Genomic DNA, 22,617 nt, shown 5'->3' with positions numbered 1-22,617 from the left:
ATTGGTTTGATTTACTTAAAAATGTTTTGGGACAGCAGTTTAAAAAAAATAATAAAAAAAGACAACAAGCCGTGATCTACCTTAAATACTGATAAAAAATAAATAAAGCATTTAATTAAAAACTCTAAAAAGAACAAGGAATATCCCCACGCTGTTAAGCACACATCCCCTATCGCTAACCGGTATAAACACACCTCTGCGTGCCCGGAGCTACTATTCAGTCCGAGTGTGTAGAAAAATGTGATAATCCAAGACAGGATGTGGGAATAAAGTCATAATCTGAGGAGACTTTTGAACCATCGGGTGTCGCGTTAAGGTCACACCGTGGCTGCCTGAGTTTCCCCCCTTTGTGTTTACACATCCGGGTTTTCCCTGTTTGCAGCCCATTCCCCATTTAGAAGCCATTTTGGACACAGATCAGTAACATGCATGTAAACCCCCGACCGACCTCCCCGACGCAGCGGTGCTACTATTCCGGCGAATAATCCCCAGAAAACAGCGTCGAGACGTCGACTGGGACGCTTCAGCCGCTTCGTGGAGCCGTTTTCCGATGCGAAATGCGGCGCCTTTTCGCGGACTAACACCCCGGCGGCCAGTTATTCGCTCCTTTTCTTTGCAACATTGTTGCAGCGTCGCGGCTATTGATACGCGCTGTGGTGGCGGCGGCGGCGGCGGCGGAGGAGGAGGTGGCGGCGGTGGTTAGGCTGCTGGAGGGACCGGAGAGGCCTGTGGTCGGTTTAATCGTGGACTGATGTTTTTGGCCAAGCCGAGTTTTAATGTTCGCGACAGAAAGAGGACGAAATCTCTGTCCTGTGTTTAAAGCGGAACATGTCTTTTTCATGGCTCACTTGCTCACTTCTTCTGGGAACTTTGTGCGCAGGTAAGCAGCTGTTATTTTTCTTTTTGTTGCTGTTGTTGTTGTTTGTGAATGTGCAACGCTTTTGTCGAAAAGAAGAAGAATGAAAAAAAGACAATTTTCTGAAATTTCGACCCTACATTTAAAGTTTACTGGCAGCGCTGTTCAGCCGGGATTTAAATCTCTTTAGCCATAATCTTCTCTGACCGCTATACTGAATTTCCCTCTTGAAATGTTTTTGGGTTGTTGGTTTTTTTTTTTACCCAGAATGTGCATCCTTTTATTCCCCGTACTAAAGCCTTTGAAATATACTTGTGATTCGACAGTTCTTTGTTTAGAAGTTGATCAAATGTCCAAATTTAAAACTGTTGCTCGCCTTCCCCAACGGTGGCAGGAATAGAAGGCAGCAGCTGCATCAACATCCTGAAACCTTATACACTGTAGAAACGAATTTCGGTGTGTATTAAATTTTACCCACTAAAAACATTGTTTATTTTAATCAAGCGTTTTAATTTGAAAATTCTTGCATTGTAAATGTTTTAAGTTGGTAATATGGCCCGCAATTAAAAAAGAATTTGCCATTTTGAGCCTCCATGTTGCCTTCTTTGCCCCCTACTTTCATTTTATCACCATGAATAAATAATTTTTTATAATTTTCTTTAACCATTTATTTGACTTGGTGGCTGAGTATTTTCGTGAAATGTTAAAATGTCACGATTTAGTCTAATTGCATTTTCTTAAAGGAGCTTTAAGTGATACTGACACCTTGTGGCTCAAATCGGTACAACAGGTTTCCAGTCACAACAATCTAATATGCCGTTTTTAAACGGTGTTGCTGCTGTTGTGGATTTTTACTTACCCAGGACAGGTCTATGATGTTGTATTCTGTTCCAGTTCTGGTCTGCTTCTCTTACTGGCTTCCATGTCAGACTGTTGCTCTTTTGCCAAGATAAAATACCAGGAAGTAAACAAAGGCTACACTCTTAACCAAAGTAGTTCCAGACCGTACCTTTTAGGTTTGAAAGGAGGAATACATGACTAAGACATTGTTGATGGAGAGGACCGATTGTTTATAGGGAGTGTTACTTCCATCCCAGGTGACAAATGAGAATGATTTAAGTTGATTTTACAGTGAATATCTTACTCATAGCTCCTTTTAAAGACACCGAACTTTGTGAAGTGCCTTGAGACGACCTGTGTTGTGAATTTTTCACAATACGCGTGAATTGGCATATATTGTGAATAATATAAATTGATAGACGGGTCAGGGTAGAACAGAATTGCATAGAGCAGACTGCTGTGTTTCATACCCAAAAAACTTGGGTCCAAAAGGACGTGGCAAAATTACCAAAACAGAGTTTGTATGAAACAACTAAAACTACAAATGATATGAAATAGTGATGGGACAAAATGCGGTACATTGAAATTTAACTGAAGAATGTGATGCAGGTAGTGCCCGACGTGGCTATTCAAAGCGTAATGCTGCCTTTCATTCACCTCGGAACTCGAAACTGGCTAGTCGGAGATTACGTCTACCCCGTTTACACTACCCCTTTTTAACCGAGCCGAGACTAGTCCGAGCTCGGTAACCGAGATAACTATCGAGTGTAAGTGGAACGCAAACTGAACTGAACCGAGCCAGACACAACCGGACCGCGCTAAAAACAGCCCAGTTCCATGTGTGGGTTCGGCTCTGTTTTTTTCTGGCACGGTTCTCTAATAACAAAGAGCGCATGAGCAGACTGACATTTCTGACATTAATAAAAATACTAGCTTCCTTACCGTGACACACGATTTCCAGTGATGATTCTGCTTAGCAACGTGAGATGAACCTCAGCGTCTGTCGTTGTTTCCTGCGTCTGTAAATCCTTATTAGACGTTCGTTTGTCTTATCCATCTCCCAAAAGATCTCGACTCTGTCAAGTAAGTTCATCAAAAGTTGCCTTCTTCGCCTAACTCGCCGCAAACAAAGAAATATCACCAAACATAACTTCCTGAATGTTACGGGCGCTGCCATTTTTATTTGCTTGATTTCCTCCTTCAATCCCACAGAGTAGTAGTACCGCAGATCGTCACTAGGAGGCGAGGAAACCAAGGAACCGAGATAGCGTGATGTGTAGATGGTCGTCAGAACCAAGCTCAACTTGGTAACCTGATCCAAGCTCGGCATGGATCGGTTTAACAAGGGTAGTGTAGATGGGGCTATCATCTCCGCCAGTTTCCGTCTTGTAGGAGAAAAACATGGACGCTCGCACAATAGCCATTATTAAATGTACAGATGAGGCCTAATTGAGACTGAGAATGTGTTTTAAAGTCACACCTTATTGCAGAATAATTTTTTTAAGCCGACCTGAACTGTTCAACGAAACATGAAATGTTAAACAATGATAGGTAGCGATACCAATGACAATATCAGTGTTCTCTGCAGTGTTTTGCACCACTGAAAAGTAGTACGTGTACAACGGACCAATTGTTACATAAATCACAGAGGAGTGCTAAAAAATAGTCAAAGTATGAGGATTTACTCAATGTTGCTGTGAGTAGCAGCCATCAAGTCGTGTATGATCTTATTGCACTGACTTTCCGGCTCCTAATTCTGACTTTAGGGGCCGCTTCAGTTGAATAATTTGGTGACAGTGTTTTGGAAATTATCCTTCCAAAATTGGTTACCTATAATTCAAGTTGATTTTAGGTTTCCTTCAATAATTTGAACCCTGTGGGCTTTTATTCTGAAGGTACATCCTTTTTTTCCCCTGTACTACTTCCTGAAAGACCTGGCAGTGAGTTATCAGGCTGCATCTGAAAAGGTCTAATTGGTAAGGACGCTTTAGCCAAAGCGGACGTGCGTCAGCTGTCGCCGTGATAAGTGCTGTCCGGATAGTGGAGCCAGTAAGGAGGAGATATGAAAAGGAGCTTGTATGCTTCCTATCATAGTTCCTTTTGCATAGGGAGCTCGCAATGTTCCTTATTGGCGCAACTGAGCCATAAGGAAACCCACAATCCTTTGCATGACATGACATATAAGCACAGCCCACTTCACGGAAATGACCGAAATTGTTCGGCGAGATGAGTTTGCCCTCTAGGTAGTCAATTTTCGGAAGGCTGTTGGCCCGGATTTGAATAGGATCATCCGTGTGTGTTTCTGTCGTGTAACCACGTCGCCGTGGAAGGCTGTCTGAAATCAACACAGCAGTTCGAAGCTCCTTTCCTGCCCACAATAAAGTTCTTGCTGTTGACCTTATGAAAGGCCAAGCAACAGCAGCTAGGAGCTATAATTAGAACATTTCGAATGGAGCCTCAGATTTCCACAACTGGCCGCCATGTTGGTGGCTACCTGTGTTATAGTGCCATTCCCTTCTTTCATTGGTTGCGGGTGGTGTGTGGCAGCGAATGGTAAGGCTGACATTTTTATAGGGCTTGCATTATGAACAAATGTGTAACCTCATAAACCCTGATGGTTGGCATCGTTTTTGTGAGCAAGAATTTAATCATTTTTTGCTCAGCTAAAGCTAGTTTAGCCACCGTGCTAATGCCAAAGCCTGACTCGGTAGCAAACTGAGTTTCTTCACCCTGAGCTGTTGTCCTGGTTGTCTGAGAAAAGCTTTCCGTGCCACCTTGTTAGTAGCTCTGTTAAAGATATTAGAAAATTCTGGTATTCTGGAATAGCTTACGTCCCTCAGTTTACTCTGAAGTCCTGTAAAACACTGTTATCCAAAGTCACAAAACAATTAATTTAATACATTTTATGTTGCAACAAAATGTTATACAAGCAATCGTTAAATGTTCTGCCTCTGTTATGGTCATAATAATTGCCATTCAACTGACTTGTACTCTTTACTCTGGAATATATTTTCGTAATTAAAAACGGTGACAGTACTACAACTTGAAGCAAAAACAAACAAACAAAATGCAAACATTAATGTTAACTTCGAACAAAGTATTTGCAAACCTAATTTTTGAGACGTCTAACGCAGACAAGGTGTTTTCAGTTCAGCAACAAGCCTTGGTAGTGTTAATAGTATAAAGTAAATTAATAAAGAAATAATATTAAATGAGAAGCTTTGTTTTTGTAGATGGCTGTCCGTATATTGGGGAAAACATGCTAGTTGCTGTAATATAATTAGAGACTTAATTCATACCAGGGTTTCCCGAGAAAATGGAGTGTAGGTGTCGTGGGAGGTGTGCGCGTACCCGCACAGCGTGAACGTACTGTGCGTTGAGCTAACAGCAGCTAGCGCGCTAGCTTATTCAGACCAGGAGGTTTACTCCCGGACGGGGACTTTACCGACCGTTCTATGTCGCTCTCAAACATCGAGACATTTCAAATAAACAAACTTTGCTTAGCCTGGCGGGCAGCCAGGGTTACAATACGGTGGGGGAACACCTGCGTACTTCAGGTTTTACTCCCCGTTCTCAAATCAGTTCTTACTTTCTGCCTTTTCAACACGAGGGTCCGAACTAGATGAGCATCATGACTGGCTGTCACGCAGGAGCAAGAATGCAAATCGCAAATCCCTTTTTTAACTGTTAAATCTAACGGTTTGTTTTGTGAGTGCAGTTTTCCCTCTCCAGCGTGCACTTTCTGTTGTGCCCAAAGCACCGGGCAAGAACCTGTCAGCATCATTTATGCATTCATTTATTTTTGGTACATCCGCGGTATTTGATCTGCGCAGACAGCAGCCGATTTAAGGCACAAATATTTTTGGATCAGAGGTTACCGTTACACACCCTTGGAAGCGCATGAAACCGAGCATGGGCGATTTAGTTGTTGTCTTTTTTTTTTTTTTTTCCTCCCTCACTATTGTTTGGCGGGTTTATGTAGGCGTTTTTGCAAAACACATCTGTAATTCCTGCCCCTGATGTGACTACACTACTCTCCCTCTACTTAAACTCAACAAATATCATTTTATAGTCAATAATATCTGCTGTTTTTTTTTCTCCCCCTCTTCCTCCAACAGAACTAGGAGCTGTCTTTGAGATTTAAATATCTCTGCAGCTTATACCTTTGTGGCTTATAGATCAGAGCATGGAGAGTAGGTAGGCTATATACAGTAAGCTGCTTCTCCACAATTCATGTTTGCAGCGTAAAAGCCAAGTAAAGTGACAGAGGGGGGTGGGGGGATTTGGGCGGAGGGGGGGTTGTAGTAAAAGTCCTCTCGGATCACGTGACCACAGATATCAGAAATGCCATCTCGGCTCAGCGGAGCATTGAGCATCACTGCTTTTAGGAGAGTGTGAGTGAATGCGTCTGCTCGCCTCTTAATACCTTCTCCTCTGTCCCTTCTGTGTGATGAGCATGATGTTCGCTCATTTCACGTGTCCCCTGTATGATATAATAAAGTCTATTGTGTGCTGCCGGACAGCTAAATGTGTGAATGTGTGTGCGCGTGTGTGTAATGGGTTGGTGGGGGTGAGGTTGGGGGATGGGCGCAGGCTCCTATAGGCAGGGATTTAAAGATACAGGCTCTATTTTTTCTCTCCCCCCCCCCCTCCTCTGAACAAAGATTGAGCCTGAATGTCCCAGCTACATTCTGACTGACCCCGCGCTGCGCTGCGTGTCGTCTGCTTCTTTCCTCGGCGTGTGGAGCGTGTGCCCGACACCAAAGCCTATAAGGGCATTAACCGAAGCTTTCCATTGTTGGAGCTCGGAGGTCGCCGGCTCTGGTTCCGTTTCACACGAGGCGAAAAAAAAGCGTTTACAGAACACGTTATGTGCCCGTGGGAAAAAAATGCGTTTGCGCTTTTTTCCGCGCAGTGCCTTCGCAAAAGTATTCACGCCCCCCTCGGACCTTTCCGCGAGTTCAGCGCGTTTCATTGGGAGTTTGCGTGACAGACCGGCACAAAGCAGTGCATAGCCGGGAAGGGGTAGTGCAATTTGTGGCATGCGTTATGTATTCAGGCCCTTAGCTCTGACACCCCTAAATAAATAGAGCTGTTCCGTGAAGGGCCCAGAGGTTTGCCAGAGAACGTGTCAACAAAAGGGCACCGTGAAGAGGCCGAGCCACACGGCAGCCAGGTCGAGGAGAACACTATATTTATATAGCGCCAATTCATTAAACTTGTCATCTCAAGGCACTTTACAAAGTCAAATTCAATCATATTATACAGATTGGGTCAGTTTATACAGATTATACAAAGGTTGGGATTGTGTCGTAAAGAAAATATCTAAATCTTTTGAACCAGAGAATTTCTAATCGTTTGATTAGCTGTTATATTCTAAGTTGGAGGCATTCATGTTCTGCATATCCGTGGTAAATTTGGCTGGTTGGATGGGTTCTTCTTACTGCTTTTAATGCCCATACCAGATGTGCGAGTTTGAAAAGCTCCTGAATCGTTGTGTCGGCGTCATGTGATTGTAATGAACAACCGTCAAATTTTAGCTGAATCAATACCGTTATTGCTTTTTCAGCGACGCTATCGGCAGTAAAATACAGTGGTACCTTGACTCACGACCCCCAACTTTTAAATTGGGGTTCAAATTTTCAAAGTTCCAAATTTTAGCACTTTTTTTTTTTTTTACATAAGTCATCAAACAATAATTTTAGTTTTTTTTTGCTACGATCGTAAAGCAAACATTTGTCTTGCGAGCCAGCTTCAGCCATCCCACCACTAGAGGGCGTCACGGTTGGACGCCACAGCAAAGCAGCGGCAGACGCAGCAGTACGCGAAAGTTTTTCAGGACATGGGCTACGCAGAGGAGGCAGTAATCTTTGCAACAGCGATATAAAGAAAATGTTGGCAAACTGGGAAGAAACTTTTAGGCTTTATTCAGAAGAACCCCCTGTCAGAGAAAGTTGCAACTGCAAAGGCGCAATTTTGACGACAATAGCCAAACTTGTGTCAGACACCCTGGGAGGGAATATGAAACGGATTAAATCGGGCAGGTTGTCATTGAAAACAAAACTCCTGTAGATAAAGATGGCGGAAAGGACAAAAATCAGTGAACAAGATTCAGCTATTCAGTTCAGACCTCCATCAGGATCTCCAGGAGTCTGGTCTAGCAAAGTTGCAGCACGTTGTGCTGTACTTAATAAAGCCCGTTTATTTCACTACATTCTGTTTTATTGTGAATTGATACAATAACATGTTACTTTTTTCTTATTCAAAACCATGTCAAAAAGGTAATCTCACTTTCTTGATGTGGGTAGCTGGTAGATGCGTCCACCAAAAGACTTCTTCAAATGATTAACTCAGGCGTCTGTATGCGGACGGATGCCTCGTTTAGAAACTGTTGAAAGGTTTTGTGTCCTTTTCTGTTTACCTTGCAATAACATACAGCTAAATGTGGCTTGTTAAATCCCAGTATAAGACATTGATGTGTATATATGACAAAGTATGCAGAGTAGGAGTACTGTAGTAGTAGTAGTAGTAGTAGTAGTAGTAGTAGTAGTAGTAGTAAGGCACTGTATGTCGGTTTCTATGCAACAGCAGGCAGCTCATTGTTTTATAGCTAATTAAATTTGATAATTTCTCTAAGCATTTAGCTTTTTTTCTCCTCTGGATAGATCATTTAGTCAATGGGATTACGCCGAGCCAGTATTCAGCAACAATTTCCTAGCCCAGAGGAACTCCTTTTTTTTTTTTTTTTTAACCACTGAGAGCTCCCAAGCTGGCTATATGCCAGAGAGATGATAGTCTCTGCTCCAAGATGTTTCGCCCGTAGCGCAGAGCGAATCCTGTGCCGTTTGTCTGAGCTTCCCCTCCCCGGGCGGGGGGGGGGGTTTGACGTCCTCACAATGCAACGCTGACCGCGGCCTTCTGTCCACATCAGGGTACAGCCTCGGAGAGGTGGAGACCCGGGAATGCGTGTACTACAACGACAACTGGCGAACGGAGAGGACCAACCAGAGCGGCTTTGAGCGCTGCGAGGGGGAGAAGGACAAGCGGCTGCACTGCTACGCCTCCTGGCTCAACTCCTCAGGGACCATCAAGCTGGTGAAGAAAGGCTGCTGGCTGGATGACTTCAACTGCTACGACAGGTCAGGCTAACAGCGTTCGCCTTTTTTTTAAATTGTCGGGGGGGGCGTCCCGGGGCGGTGAACGCTGAGGGGCAGCAGAACTGGCAACGTCAGAATGCTCATCTGGGCTGACGGGCGTTAGTCTAACGCTCATCCTGAAAGATCAAGAACATGCGTCAATAATCTGATAATGAGAAATATGGATTTGTATTCAGCCAGCTATCGCCTCTCGTATGTGAGAAGTGAAATTCACCTGTCTTCAAGGTTGATGTGGAAAAGATTTATTGTATTTTTGGCGTTTTGAGAATGCTTTGTTTTTTTTTACTTATTTTATAAATTCATAAAGATTTAGTGGCTCAAAACACAAGAGATTTTCTCGATATTAAAAACTCATTTAAATAATTATTGCTCTTTAACGGGACTAGTAGGAAGCGTAGAATAAGTGAGATTTGCTTCATTTGTTTTGACCCGTCCATACAGAATACACACACCATGCACACCGTGTCCCGTACTGGCAAAAAGAAACACGACACAAGTACACAGATCTGTATTCAGCGCAGGCAAAATCTGTCCCAAGTCATACAACTCCTATTTATTCATTACATGCTGCATCTGATCATAACCGGAAGTCAAATTGGCCCCAAAAGGAGCGGCAAGGAGACGAACATCTCCCTCCTTCTGTCTTTGAATTGTCTGACTTGCCCTAACAACAAGGAGGGCTGCTTTGTGTCCACTAAAATCACGCGAGATTTAAGGGATTTTAAGTCACAATTTATGCTAAATCTTTGTGGTTCGGATACACGAGCTTCTGTGTATCTGGACAAAACCCCGGTTCAATGCGTTGAACATGAACCAGGTTACATCAAGAAGCCTCTAGTAAGAACTAAGGTCTCGGCCCGTATGAATTTCTCCCACTCTGATGACTTTAGTATTCATACCACGCTTTCACAGTATTGTTATTAACACAATAGCATACTCTGATTGTTTTTTGTTTTCAAAAGGAAAAGCAACGGTTACTCCTATTGCTTAGAAGTTGGTATGATTGTTAGTAGAGATTCCCATAAAGTTCATTATTTTGATGGCGATCATAGCTTGTCAACTCTAGTTTCCTTAATATGAACTTTTTTATCCTGGAATTTTTTTTTTACTTCAAACAATCATCTTTCTTGTAAGTATGGAAGGAAATCAGCATCCTTCTTTCAGCCAGCTGACAGGTAGTGCCCAGCAAAAGGTGGAAGAGGGGCACTGCTTTGCTCCTGTGTCCTCTCCGGTGTCTCATTTAAATGTCTTTTAAAAGAAGGAACACTATAGGTGGAAAAACTTGAGCAGTTTTGAAACTGGGCCAGTTTAAAACCTGGTCATACCCACATATGCGTTATACCAGTAACTAGTCCTTGCCTAATCTAACTGGTCTAGTTATAACATCTGAAACCGTCTTGTTTTATTTTTCTGGTTGGTTGAGGATTGCAAGTTGGACAACCGAAGCAAATAAAGAGCAGCGAAGTATGTGGAATATTTGATGGCAGCAGGATTTATTGTTGCATTCAAAGCTTCGGTTTCGCCTCGTAAGTGAAATCCTTGAACCCTTGGTTTTGAATAACGAGAAAGAGGCTGAGCAACAACAAAAAAAAAAAAAAAACGCCGTCCCTGGCAGAAAGCCAGAACCTTTTTATAGCGGGACTCTCCTATCAGATGCTTTTCTGATGAAATGAAGATAAATCCGCTTGAGCGAGTGTGTTTGTGTTGTTGCCGCGCGGCCTTACAATTTGTTCGTTTTTATGTGGCACGTCTTGGACGCTGTTGGTGTAAGAGAGAGACAAAACAGAAGATGTGATTTAAACAGGGTGCTTGCGCAAGTCTTGAAAGTCTTAATAAGTATGGAATTTTGAAACACTGTTTTCCAGACCTTGAAAAGTCTTGAATTTTGTGTGAAAGTCTTAATAAAGTATGGGAAAAAAAATGTGTGGTAGAATTTTACAGTATGCTCAAAGGCATTGTGAAACGAGAAATAGGAAGGTAGGCTATACAACTATAATTTTACTAACTGGTCACGTACTGTATTAGCCTAATGGAATCAAACACTTGTTTGATGTGAAATTCATGTACTTGTGATTTTCATGTTTTGAAACGTTTTCATCAGTAAAAGCATAATTTACTGTGAATAATGCATTTGTTCATTGAATACTAGCCTATAAAAATTAACATTTCTATTAAACAGTTTGTACAATCTCAACCAATGTAGTAGGCAGTAGGCACACAAGTATACAAGTACATAAAGTTAAGGTCTTGGGGAAAAAAATATCAGTTTTAAAAAAGTCTGTAAAAAGTCTGGAATTTTAATTTGGAAAAAGAGCAAGCACCCTGTTTAAAGCGATGTTGGGGGGGGGGGGTGACATTAAATTAAGGCTTAATTTATCTCAACTTGTGTTTTTAAAAAGAACCTCTGAGGGTAGTTGTAATCTACTTATTGATAAACCGAAAGAGGCCTTTAGTTTAGCACCCATAGGAAGCTCTGAAAGGGACGCCAACTTTTAACCCCGTTAGCGTCTATTGGTCAGCCAATTGGGCCGTTCACATGTGGTGTTTGTAAGTCAGCTGCCATCTTGTCTGTTATTCCCCCCAGGTACACAAAGTAGTGCCACAACAACAGTTTGAAAGTGGTCCAGGCTTCTTTAAGGCCTTTCAAACATAACGGTGAGAACAAAACAGGGAAAGTCTTTAAAACAAGAGGGCTGAACATAAATGCATCAGGCTTCATGTCCTTCCTACCCGGGCTCGTCGTCGTCGTCGTAGGTTCCTCACATGCTGGCGGCAGCTGAGCGGTCCTTTAACCAGACAGGATCCCCTTTACACAAGTGATGCTGTGACGTTGTGCTGTTTAGTTTTTTACCATGCCCCTAAATTACGAGGCAGAAACCTAAACTTGCGTTTTGTTTTTCAGTGGGTCCCAGCGCACAGAAGCGAAAGCTGCACTCCCGTTCAAGCCGGAGCTCGACCTTATGCAACGCGAAACCGTATTTATTTTTGGTCTCCTGTCGTGCGTTTCAGGCAAGAGTGTGTCTCTATGGAGGAAAACCCTCAGGTGTTCTTCTGCTGCTGCGAGGGCAACTACTGCAACGAGCGGTTCACTCACCTCCCCGACTTGATTGGCAGCAGGAGCCGAGGTGAGTGGCGGCGAACTCCCCCCCCCCCCCCCCCCCCCCAATTTCCCCGTAACCTTTAAGTGACAAAAATGACATATTAATGGTTCCACTAAAGTCAGCTGATGTTAAAGGTAGGATTTTAGGAATAAAATCTTTTTTTTTTTTAAACTGGCTTTCTTTGAAGGGATGCTTGTAAAGCTGCAGGTTATGTTGCCTCCAGTCTGAAACCGCTCTGTTTGTCCTTTCCAGTGAAAATTCGGCCTCCGCCCCGCGTGCCATCCATGCTGAATGTGCTGGTGTACTCTCTGCTGCCGCTCTGCGTGCTGTCCTTGGCCCTGGTTCTGGCGCTGTGGATGTACCGCCACCGCAAGCCTCCTTACGGCCACGTCGATCTGAGCGAGGTGAGGTGGAGGGCCGCTTTTTTTCTTCTTTCTCCTTTTGAACAGTGATGCATAGAAAACGGTTGAAAATATTAAACGTATTGCATAACTTCCTGTAGGGCTCACTTTTTTTCTTAAATTTGATATTTTTTTGATGGATCTAGTTGACTGTGAACCCGTTTGCCCTTCTTATCAGGATCCTGGACCAGTCCCTCCATCCCCGCTGGTGGGTCTGAAACCACTGCAGCTGCTGGAGATAAAAGCTAGGGGGCGCTTTGGCTGTGTGTGGAAGGCTCAGTTAATGAGCGAATACGTTGCTGTAAAGGTCTTCCCAGTCCAGGTGAATTTGAAAGCCAAAATGCTAATGATCTTGACTCTCCGTCGCCGCTGTAGCGAGTCGTAAGCCTTCAGGCACCGGAGTCAGCGACTGTCTCTGAGCGTGCATGTTTGTTTTCGCAGGATAAGCAGTCGTGGCAGAACGAGAGGGACATCTTCCTGACGCCGGGGATGAGACACGAAAACATCTTGCGGTACATCGGCGCAGAGAAGCACGGAGCCAACCTGGAGACGGAGCTGTGGCTCATTACGGAGTTTCATGAGAGGGTGAGAACACCTCTGCCTACCTGTGTGCAGGAGATAAATACGTGCCGCTGCTCACGGAGAGCTGCTGGATAGTTTGATTTCTCAAGCATCCAAACTTCCTGGTGATGATTTTCATGCATGCTGTGGATTTCATCAGTGTAAGAGAAATTTAAATCAAAATGTTCTGTTATTTATGGCCTTTTTTTTGCATTTTTTTCTAAAAATATTAAATTGTTTATGTCAAGGTCTTGAATCTAATTTTGTTTACTTGAAAGGCTTCTGAAATGGGAAACTTTAAGGTTGCAATGTCCACTTGTAAAATTTGCACTTATCACCTTTTTGGTTAATTCCTGTTTCTAATTATATTATGAGTTTGCCTTTTATTTACCTGGCAAATGGACTACAGGCGCGTGCCAGTGACTAGAATATCATCAAAATGTAATATTTTATTAATTTGATTCAAAAAGCGAAGATCTTGATTTGTTCAGATTCTTTACACATATCATGATATATGCCAAGCATTTGTTTATCGTGATGGCTGTGGGTCACGGCTAATGGGGAAAAAAACTGTTAATCAGAGATTAGAATATTAGATGAATCAAAAAAAGTAAAATGTTCTGTTATTTTAAGAGAAAGTCATCTCCAGAAAGCCAACCAAGATCATCAGTAAAGAATCTTTACCGATGATCTTTACCAAAGAATCGCCTTCATGAAACCCTGCGTTGTTGCAGTAATTAATGTTAAAGGAGCCCCCACCCAGTGTTTACTGCACATTCTGTACCGTACCGGGGCAAACTTTAAACAGGCTGACACTTCTGAATTCAAAATTCACTTTTTTTCTGGTTTATGTGATACTCAAATTCTTGGATTTTGATTGGCAATAATCCACAATTAGCTAAATTAACTGAGGCAAATGCTTCATCTCTATCACCTCGGAATGAATCTATATAAAAGTTTCACTTTTCCAGACGGATGAACTTTCTGAGGCTGCTCTAATTGCTGCGGATGCACCTTGTGTAGTTGCTTTTTCTTCCTCGGTTGAGCAGTTGAGCTCCTTTTTGTGGCGGCAGCATGTTAGAAGCAGATTAAAAATCCTTGTGGGGGTGTTTCTGCCTGTCCTTTAACCTTTTGTCCGTTTTGTGCGTGAGCAGGGCTCGCTGACGGACCACCTGAAGGGCAACACTGTGACCTGGACTGAGCTGTGTCACATAGCAGAGACCATGGCCCGTGGCTTGGCCTACCTCCATGAAGACATTCCCAGCTACAAGGGGGAGGGGCCCAAACCTACCATTGCACATAGGTGAGGAAGAGGAAAGGTTTGCTGGAAAATAAATAAGATGACCTCAGCAGTTTAAGTTTCTTTTTCAGATGCTCATCATTCTTAGTGTGCTCTCTTATGTAATATATTGTGCTTTTCATTTTAATCTTTATCGAATGGTAGGATTTCATGGCCTGGATTTTAAGATTTTGATAACCCATCTGCTTTTCTTACTCCAGATAGCGCAAATGTGTTGTTTAGCTTTGACTTTTTTGACATTTACACATTCAATTCAATTCAATTTTATTTATATAGCGCCAATTCATGAAACATGTCATCTCAAGGCACTTTACAAAGTCAAAATCAATCAGATTATACAGATTGGTCAAACACTTCCTATATAAGGAAACCAGTTGATTGCATCAAAGTCCCAACAAGCAGCATTCACTCCTGGAGAAGCGTAGAGCCACAGGGAGAGTCGTCTGCATTGTCCATGGCTTTGCAGCAATCCCTCATACTGAGCAAGCATGAAGCGACAGTGGGAAGAAAAACTCCCCATTAACGGGATGGAAAAACCTCCGGCAGAACCGGGCTCAGTATGAGCGGTCATCTGCCTCGACCGACTGGGGTTACAGAAGACAGAGCAGAGACACAACAAGACAGACAAAAAGCACAGAAGCACACATTGATCCAGTAATCTGTTCTACATTAGATGGCAGTAGCCGGTGATCTGTCTTCTCTGGATGATGTCTCAGCTAACAGAACATCAGACCAGATGTACCTAATATGAAGAAAAAAAGAGAGAGAGCAAAAAGTTAAAAGCAGAAATGACAAGCAGTGCAGATATGTTTAAATATTCCAAAGGATGTAGATTTAAATGCCGTTACACGGAGTTATGTTACCCACCCTTTTCCAGTCACTGGAGATCAGGTGCACTTCTCAATTTAAGCGCAGCATACGTCTTATTGTAGTCTGTTCGGCGAGCAGGTCTTTAGCTACGTGGAAGAAGTATTTTTAATCCAGCTGGTTGTTAGGTTGAGGCCCTAATTGTAGCCTATTATGATCTGAAGTCAAGCAGCAAAACGCATCAGTGCACCACAGATATCGGCCTTGGTCCACAACCTTGAGTAAAAATACATCCATTTTCCAGCAACAGCGTGCTCATGCAAAAAGGTGAAACGAGAATTTGGAATGTGGCCTTTTTATTTATAAAGGAAAAGCAAGAATTATTGAAACTGCTGCTAAAAAAAAATTTGCTACAAAATCTGAAATGTAAATATCTGCTCAGTGGAGTTTGCTCTTGTTCTGCACGTTGGTGTATCAGAGTCAAAGTGTCAGACGAGTCCAAATATATAGGATGAATAATGTTTTTGTTGTTTGTTTTCTTTGTGAGGAATGGCTACCTTTAAAAATTGCTTTCAAAGTAATTGTTTTTTTTAAAACTCATTTTTTTTTTTAATGTTTTGAATTTTTACATCTGCCTCACTAAGCTGAGAAAGTTAATGACTAAGGGGAAACTTTTGGGAGAAGCTCTATCCTAGCCATGCTGTAGCCATACTCACCATCTTAATTTTGTATTTATTGTCACGTTAGACCTGAAACTGTTTTCAGAAAGAACGATGGGTGGAGCTGCTTTAGTTTCCACACCATTACTGCCTGTTTAGTCTGTCAGCAGATTTACCAGATAAACACCAGGAATGGTCTTTCTTGTAAGAAAGAGGCAAGTGTAGGAGTCGTTGCGGCAGCTGAGCAGCAGCTCACCCTGGTCACTGCGTCACTTTCTCCGTCTCCTTAAAACGACTATAAACCGTAGGACCTGCGTGTCAGAGTTCAGCTGCTCTGAAACAGTAGGTCAGGGGTGTCCAGAGCGAAGCCCGAGCAGCATCATACCTTTCTGTGGCCCCCGACCACAGTTCAACAGTGGAACAAACCTGGAAAATGTTTGGTACAACACAAACTATTTTTATTAGCTATATTTTTTTAAACTACAACAATCCTGCAACTTTTGACTCTCTGGCAGACACCCATTCCTTAAACGTGGCTAAATATGGCGAGGGTTTTCCAACAAAGGTCTCATTGTTTCTCAAAAGTGTTTTCAGACCGAAATTTAAAATACAAAAACAATCAACCCATAAAGTTAAGACAAAAAAATGAATAAGGCAAGCGCCTGAGACCCCTTCTTCAGACCAACAATTATTAGTTTAATTAGAATATCGGCTGTTTATTTTATTGCTGATTAGGTAAAAAGAAGATGATTTAAAAATAAAAATTGTATATTTAATAGAAAAACACCATTATGGACCATGTTTAATTTCAACTTGCCTATTATTTTGGCCCTTGACGGTAAATGTTTACACCCCACTGCTGTTAGAGCTTCTGGTCCATTATTGTGCCTGTTGAACATCGTATTACAAGAGCACGTCTTTATCCCTAACCAAATGCTTAAGAAAATCAGGATAAACCCTTAAGATAAGATAGACTTTATTGATCTCACAGTGGAGAAATTCACAAGATTATACTCGCTGGTTGGTGTCTCACTATCCAACTGCAAAGGACAGCTGTACACATCTGGCAGACCATAAGTCCAAAAATAGAACGTTTGTTTGGCACATGGTGTTATTAAGAAATGCTGTGTTTGAGAAAAAAAACTATATAAATTCCTTTAAAAAAAAAATCTCTTTTATATATATATATATATATATATATATATATATATATATATATATATATATATATATATATATATATATATATATATATATATATATATATATATATATATACATATATTCATTCATTCATTCATTCATTCATTCATTCATTCACACACACTATCTCTCTTGGGCACAAATCTTGCGCTGATTTGTTTGACATAAATCAACGCCCTGCTCTGGTTGACATGTTTCGGGACGCATCCCCTCTCGATCTCCGACGGTTCCCGTTTGATTTATTTCTGATCAGACGTCCCCCCCCCCCCCCCTCCCCTTTTTCAGGTTGTGCTTGGATGATTTGTTTCTCTCTGAAAGCATCTGCATTAAATTATGTGACTGCTGTGACCAAACGCCTCCATTTAAAAAAAGGCATTTTAATGACCGCCGTAAAATAAATCCTCCAGGGACTTCAAGAGTAAGAATGTGCTACTGCGCGATGATTTAACTGCAGTCATCGGGGACTTTGGGCTCGCAGTGCGGTTCGAGCCAGGAAAGCCTCCTGGAGATACTCATGGCCAGGTAGGAAGAACTTTTCATTATTATCGTGAATTTATGGAACGGAATGCTTTGCCGAAGTGTTTATACGCTTAAAACCACAAACTGCAGTGTATTTTATTGCAATCTCATGTAATTCAATTTTGAGTGGGAATTATTGAAATTCCGCAAGTTAATGCAGAATAGGAACATAGTTAGACTCCAAATGCTGGAGTATTATTTCTAAATGGCTTTCAAGTGTTTTTTTCTGAATGAAGGCTCTCATGCAGGCTGTTTTGAAAGGCTTCTTCTGAGAGGCGTGTTTTCGTGGAGTCGAAAATTGCTGTTTATTTTCAGGTCGGTACGAGGCGTTACATGGCCCCGGAGGTGCTGGAGGGAGCCATTAACTTCCAGCGAGACTCCTTCCTTAGGATTGACATGTACGCGATGGGTTTGGTGCTGTGGGAGCTGGTGACCCGCTGCTCAGAGACGGACGGTAAGCCAAACAGTGCAGGAATGTTACTTCACCTACGGGTGAAAGGTCACTTTGCTTCAGGCGGTCCGGGTAAACAAAAGGATTTTTTTTTATTTTTGATTTTTGTGGTGTGGAACCATCCAATCAGGGTCTAAGATTCAACCTAAGACGTGTTTATTCGTTTCTTACTCTGAATATGTGAGTTATAAAGACTTCTCTGCTCACATGGTTGTTTCTTGTGTTTCTCCTCAGGTACAGTTGGCGACTACATGCTGCCGTTTGAGGATGAAATAGGTCAGCATCCTTCCCTGGAGGATCTGCAGGATGTGGTCGTGCACAAGAAGATGCGTCCAGCCATCAAGGACTGCTGGCTCAAACATCCGGTGAGTAATCATGAGAGAATGCCCGCTGCATTTCCAGCTCCGGTACCAGGATGCACTGCATCCGTATTTCCAGTAAACTTTTAACACTTATCGGAACTCGTTAAGTTTTTTTCCGTTTCATCAAATTTCTAATATCTTCCAAGGATTAGTGGTATAACAGAAATTTCCCAATGCTAAGATGTCACAGTAATGCTTGTCAAGCAGCTTGGGGGGAGGCCCTGTGCTGCTTGAGGGGGAGTTTTGGGGGGCTGCGTCCTGCCATGGTTACTGGCAGGGGTGGAGCTAGATGGGGGGGCAAGGGGGGCAATGGACCCCCCCTGAAATCTGATTGGCCCCCTAGGTGCCCCACCAGATGATTGGCATGTCCTCCTGTACAGTAGTTGGCGCTATGTAACACAAATGGTTGCAATCTAACCAACTAGAGGAGGAACTTTACACTACATAAAAGCTAATTAGAGAATAAATGAAGTATCAATCAAAAACTGAAGAAAGGATTGCAGAGAAGATGAGACGTGGAGGAACAGAAAAGATTTGAGCACATCAGACCTGATTATAACTATACTTTATACGTTTTAAAATGCAAAAGTATAATGCAGGGAGTTTTGACAACGGTGGGGAGGATGGAAGGTAGAACTCGTTATATTGGTATGTCTGAAATGTATGCATGTGAAGAAGGATTTAGGCTAGAATTTTAAAAGATTAAATAAAAGATCAACATAATAGGCACATTGTAAATAATCTTATAGAGCAAACAGAAATTAACATAAAAAAGATTACTAGAATTTGATTTTTCCAGTAGGTGTATATACATATATATTGAGGGAAATTTGTTTGGATCACATATCTATTTTGATACAATATTGGTTTAATTTTTTTATATTTTGTTTTGAGCACACATTTTGATTGAAATTACTTTTTGTTTGATTCAATAATGAAAAGATTTTTTTCCCTCTATACATACACATTTGAGATACAAAACCATCAGGAACCACACTCCAGCCTGAAGGTGGCAGTAAGGCAGACCTCCAGCTTTTTGACAACCTCTAAGAACTAGAGGAAGAGGAGACAAACAATGGAGTCTAAAAGGAAATCAGGATTATAATAAAGCATTGTTCTGGTGTTTACAAAGTAATATAGTAGGTGAGGACTATAGCTACACTCATATGGCGTTATGCACCACTAATGTTATTTTTATATTCACAGATATTCACAGGTAGGCCTATAAACAGACCTTCAACTTCTTTTTTTTTTTTTTGCTCCCTCTTCGAGGTTCTCTAAGTACTAAACTTGACTGAGTGGAACTGTCTGCATGTTGGCTCACCTCACTTCAAGCAGAGACTCTTTTTGTTTGCTGTAAATCTGATTTAATGGTCTATGGTCGGGGATTATTTTTATTTCTTTTTTCCCTCCTAAAGGGAATAAGGGGAAACATATTTAGCTGATGTCATACTTTGTTTTAAAGGGGTACCTGTCATGGTGGAGTTGGTCGTTTTCCTAATTGGATCTGGGTTGATCAAGTCTGGATTTAATAAAGCTAATCACACGATTAAGACGCCGTCTTGAGATTTCCTTGTTCCTTGTTTCCCTGTCCTGCGTTAAGGACTCCTACTTCGCAATCAAGGAGCAACATACGTTTGAGCTACTTTCTGTGTTGATATCTAGGATAGCTAGGATAAGTCTGCACCACCTTCAAATCTTGTTTGAAGGCTACATTTTGGAGATGCTGCAGAAGAATAAAATAGAATTTTAGGTTTACTAGTAGCTAACCATTAGCTGCTACTGACTTTAAAGTTGTTTTAGTTATCTTTTTACGGGGATAGTGATCATTTGTTTGAAGTGTTTGTTAGAATGTTACGAGCATCTAATATTTTACCTGCGACAGGCAACATTTTGGGCCATTTTAACCTGGTGTAATTCTGATCAGCTGTTACTTAGGGCTGAAACTAACGGGTCGTCTGACAGTTTTTTTTTTGGTTGCGGTAATTGGAGCCGATTCAGATCCTTTTGACTTCAAGGTGACAGCTCGTAAGATGCTTATTTTTGAGGCATGAAATGTTTTTTTTTTTCCCCCGGATGAAGCTAATAAGAAACGTTCAACGTCTCTGTCTTGGATTCCAGGGTCTGGGTCAGATGTGCGAGACCATCGAGGAATGCTGGGACCACGACGCCGAGGCGCGACTGTCAGCCGGCTGCGTGGAGGAGCGCATCTGCCAGATCGCCAGGACGATAGGCAGCACTACCTCAGACAGCCCCGCCTCCATTGTGACGTCTCTCATCAACGAGGCCCTACCTCCCAAAGAGTCCAGTACCTGAACGGGTGACACCTTGGCTCACCCGAGCTCCTGACTTTTTGTTTGTTTTTGTTTTTTGGCATTTTTTCAAACCCAAACTCAGCGGATCTTCGTTAATATTTAACAACCCAACCCCAGATCCCCTCCCTGTCATCCCTTAGCAACTTACCTGCAGCTGCTATTTTATCTCAATACTGGTATTTTGTTTCTGTTGAGTGTTACTAACACATCCATCTGCTGTAGTGGAAGTAGTAATAAGCTATGCGATGGGCACATCCGATACCACCCCCGTGTGTCAAACCTTAAATGTCATCGTTACCTCATGTATTTCTTTCATGTTTTAGTCTTTTTTATTTTTTTTATTTTTTTTTATTACCTCATGAGTTGCTGTCTTCGTCGTAGTTTCCCCGTCGGTGGCCAAATTCTGAAAAAAAAAAAAACAAAAAACAAAAAAACCCTTTGCTCCAAACCTCAGACGACACGCTGCACACCTCGGAGGAAACATTTTGAGACTGTTAAACGAAAATATATTCATCTTCCTCAGGGGTCGAAGCTTCTCGATTTATACATTTTGAGAGTGCTCCCTTCTTTCCGACCTGTGAATTCTTCAGAATGAGATGGAGGAGGGGAAAGAGGAACGGCACACTGCTTTTTTGTTTTTTCTTTCTTTCTTCTTCTTATACAGGAAGGGAGCAAATTCCGAACTGAGCAGTCACATTGTACGTTTTGGACTTTCTGCGGATTTCGGACAGATGTCTTGTCCTTGGAACTACCTCTCAGGTATCCTCCAGCAGGCTCCTTTGGAACATTTCTTATAAGTTGAGAGGCGAGCTATCCGGCTAGCTAACATGAACGTATTCCTGGATTTCTTTTCTTTTTTTTTTTTTCCTTTTTAATTGTTAAAATTCAGAGTTACTCCTTTGCCAGTGCCAGGGGCATTGACGGATGCTGTCTGGAGTTGCAATGTTACATTCTTAATTTTATCCGGATGCATTTTATTTTATTTTTTTTTTTGTGCGAGTGTGAGAATCGGAATGATTTGAGACGGAGCGTGTGTTTTTAAAGTAAGAGCGACAAACAGGTATTTGAGGGTTTATCCTTGTGATTGTCATGCATTTCTTTTTTTTTCTTTTTTTTTTTAAATCATTGGTTACTAGACTCAGTCGGACACGGGTCCACAGATACCTCAGTCACTGTATGTCATGCAAGGAGAGCTCAAATTGGTTGCCTTTGTCTCAAATGCAATGCCATAGTTGTACCATAATATGAATACCATACATTGAATGTCCGTTATGCTGCTGTGACTATTCCAGGATACTCAAGGATTTGTAGATGTACATGTATCGTTTGTTAATGTAACACTAACTATCCATGATAATATGTGAGGCTAATAATCCTGTTTTTGTGTAGGGGGGGGTTAAGTTTTGTGTTTTATTTTCATTTTTTTTTCTTCTTTTGACTGGGTAAGCCTTCAGCTGCTTACTCTCCAGACTGACCTCAGATATTCTGACAAGTACCTCAGGCTTTTTCTACATGTATATCAAGTTGTGTTAATGTATTTTATTGTGTTTTAGTAGTTGAAAGGATTTATTGCAGGTGGGGTGGCCTCTGTCTTTTTTGGATTTTATTTTTCCATTTTTGATAGAACCTGACCACTTTTCACAATGTATATGCCCTTACAAATGTAAAAAAAAAAAAAAACAAGAGAGGCAGATTCCTGTAAATACGCTTGTACACACAGACGCCTAATACGTGAATATTTTTTTTCGGGGGGGTTTAACATTTATACACAGGGGCATCTTAAGAAATGATTGTGTCTTGGCAGATTCATTCATTTTTAAAAGTGAAGCTCATATGGAGTATTAGACACACAGTTTTTTTCTGTTAGTTTTGTTTGTACCTTACAGCTGATGAAGACAAAATTCAGTTTCTCAGGAATTAAGAATATAACATAAGACGGATATTGATTTTGAATAGACTATACTGTATTCACTTGACACTTGATCAGGACTCCTTTTGCACGAGTTACTGCATCAGTAATACCCGATAGATTTTCTATGAGATAATTGAAACAGTCTGTTAGATCCCTTTTCACTACATCTCTTT

The 22,617-nt window shown here is 41.7% G+C and overlaps 1 protein-coding gene across 1 annotated transcript; it reads left to right on the top strand.

Annotated features, from left to right (window-relative positions):
- Nucleotides 1-828: 828 nt before the first annotated feature.
- LOC105932267 (activin receptor type-2B) lies at nt 829-22,212 on the top strand. The gene is made up of 11 exons (XM_012871346.3): nt 829-880; nt 8,628-8,835; nt 11,863-11,978; nt 12,207-12,358; nt 12,534-12,677; nt 12,797-12,940; nt 14,071-14,219; nt 17,293-17,407; nt 17,720-17,858; nt 18,090-18,220; nt 20,339-22,212. The coding sequence occupies exons 1-11, from the start codon at nt 829-831 to the stop codon at nt 20,531-20,533; spliced, it is 1,545 nt and encodes a 514-aa protein (XP_012726800.1). The 3' UTR covers nt 20,534-22,212.
- Nucleotides 22,213-22,617: the final 405 nt, after the last annotated feature.

Source organism: Fundulus heteroclitus, chromosome 6 (genome assembly GCF_011125445.2).
Source record: "Fundulus heteroclitus isolate FHET01 chromosome 6, MU-UCD_Fhet_4.1, whole genome shotgun sequence".
Lineage (NCBI taxonomy): Eukaryota > Metazoa > Chordata > Actinopteri > Cyprinodontiformes > Fundulidae > Fundulus > Fundulus heteroclitus.
Note: the sequence above shows the minus strand (reverse complement) of the source record. Positions and strands in the feature narration are given on the sequence as shown.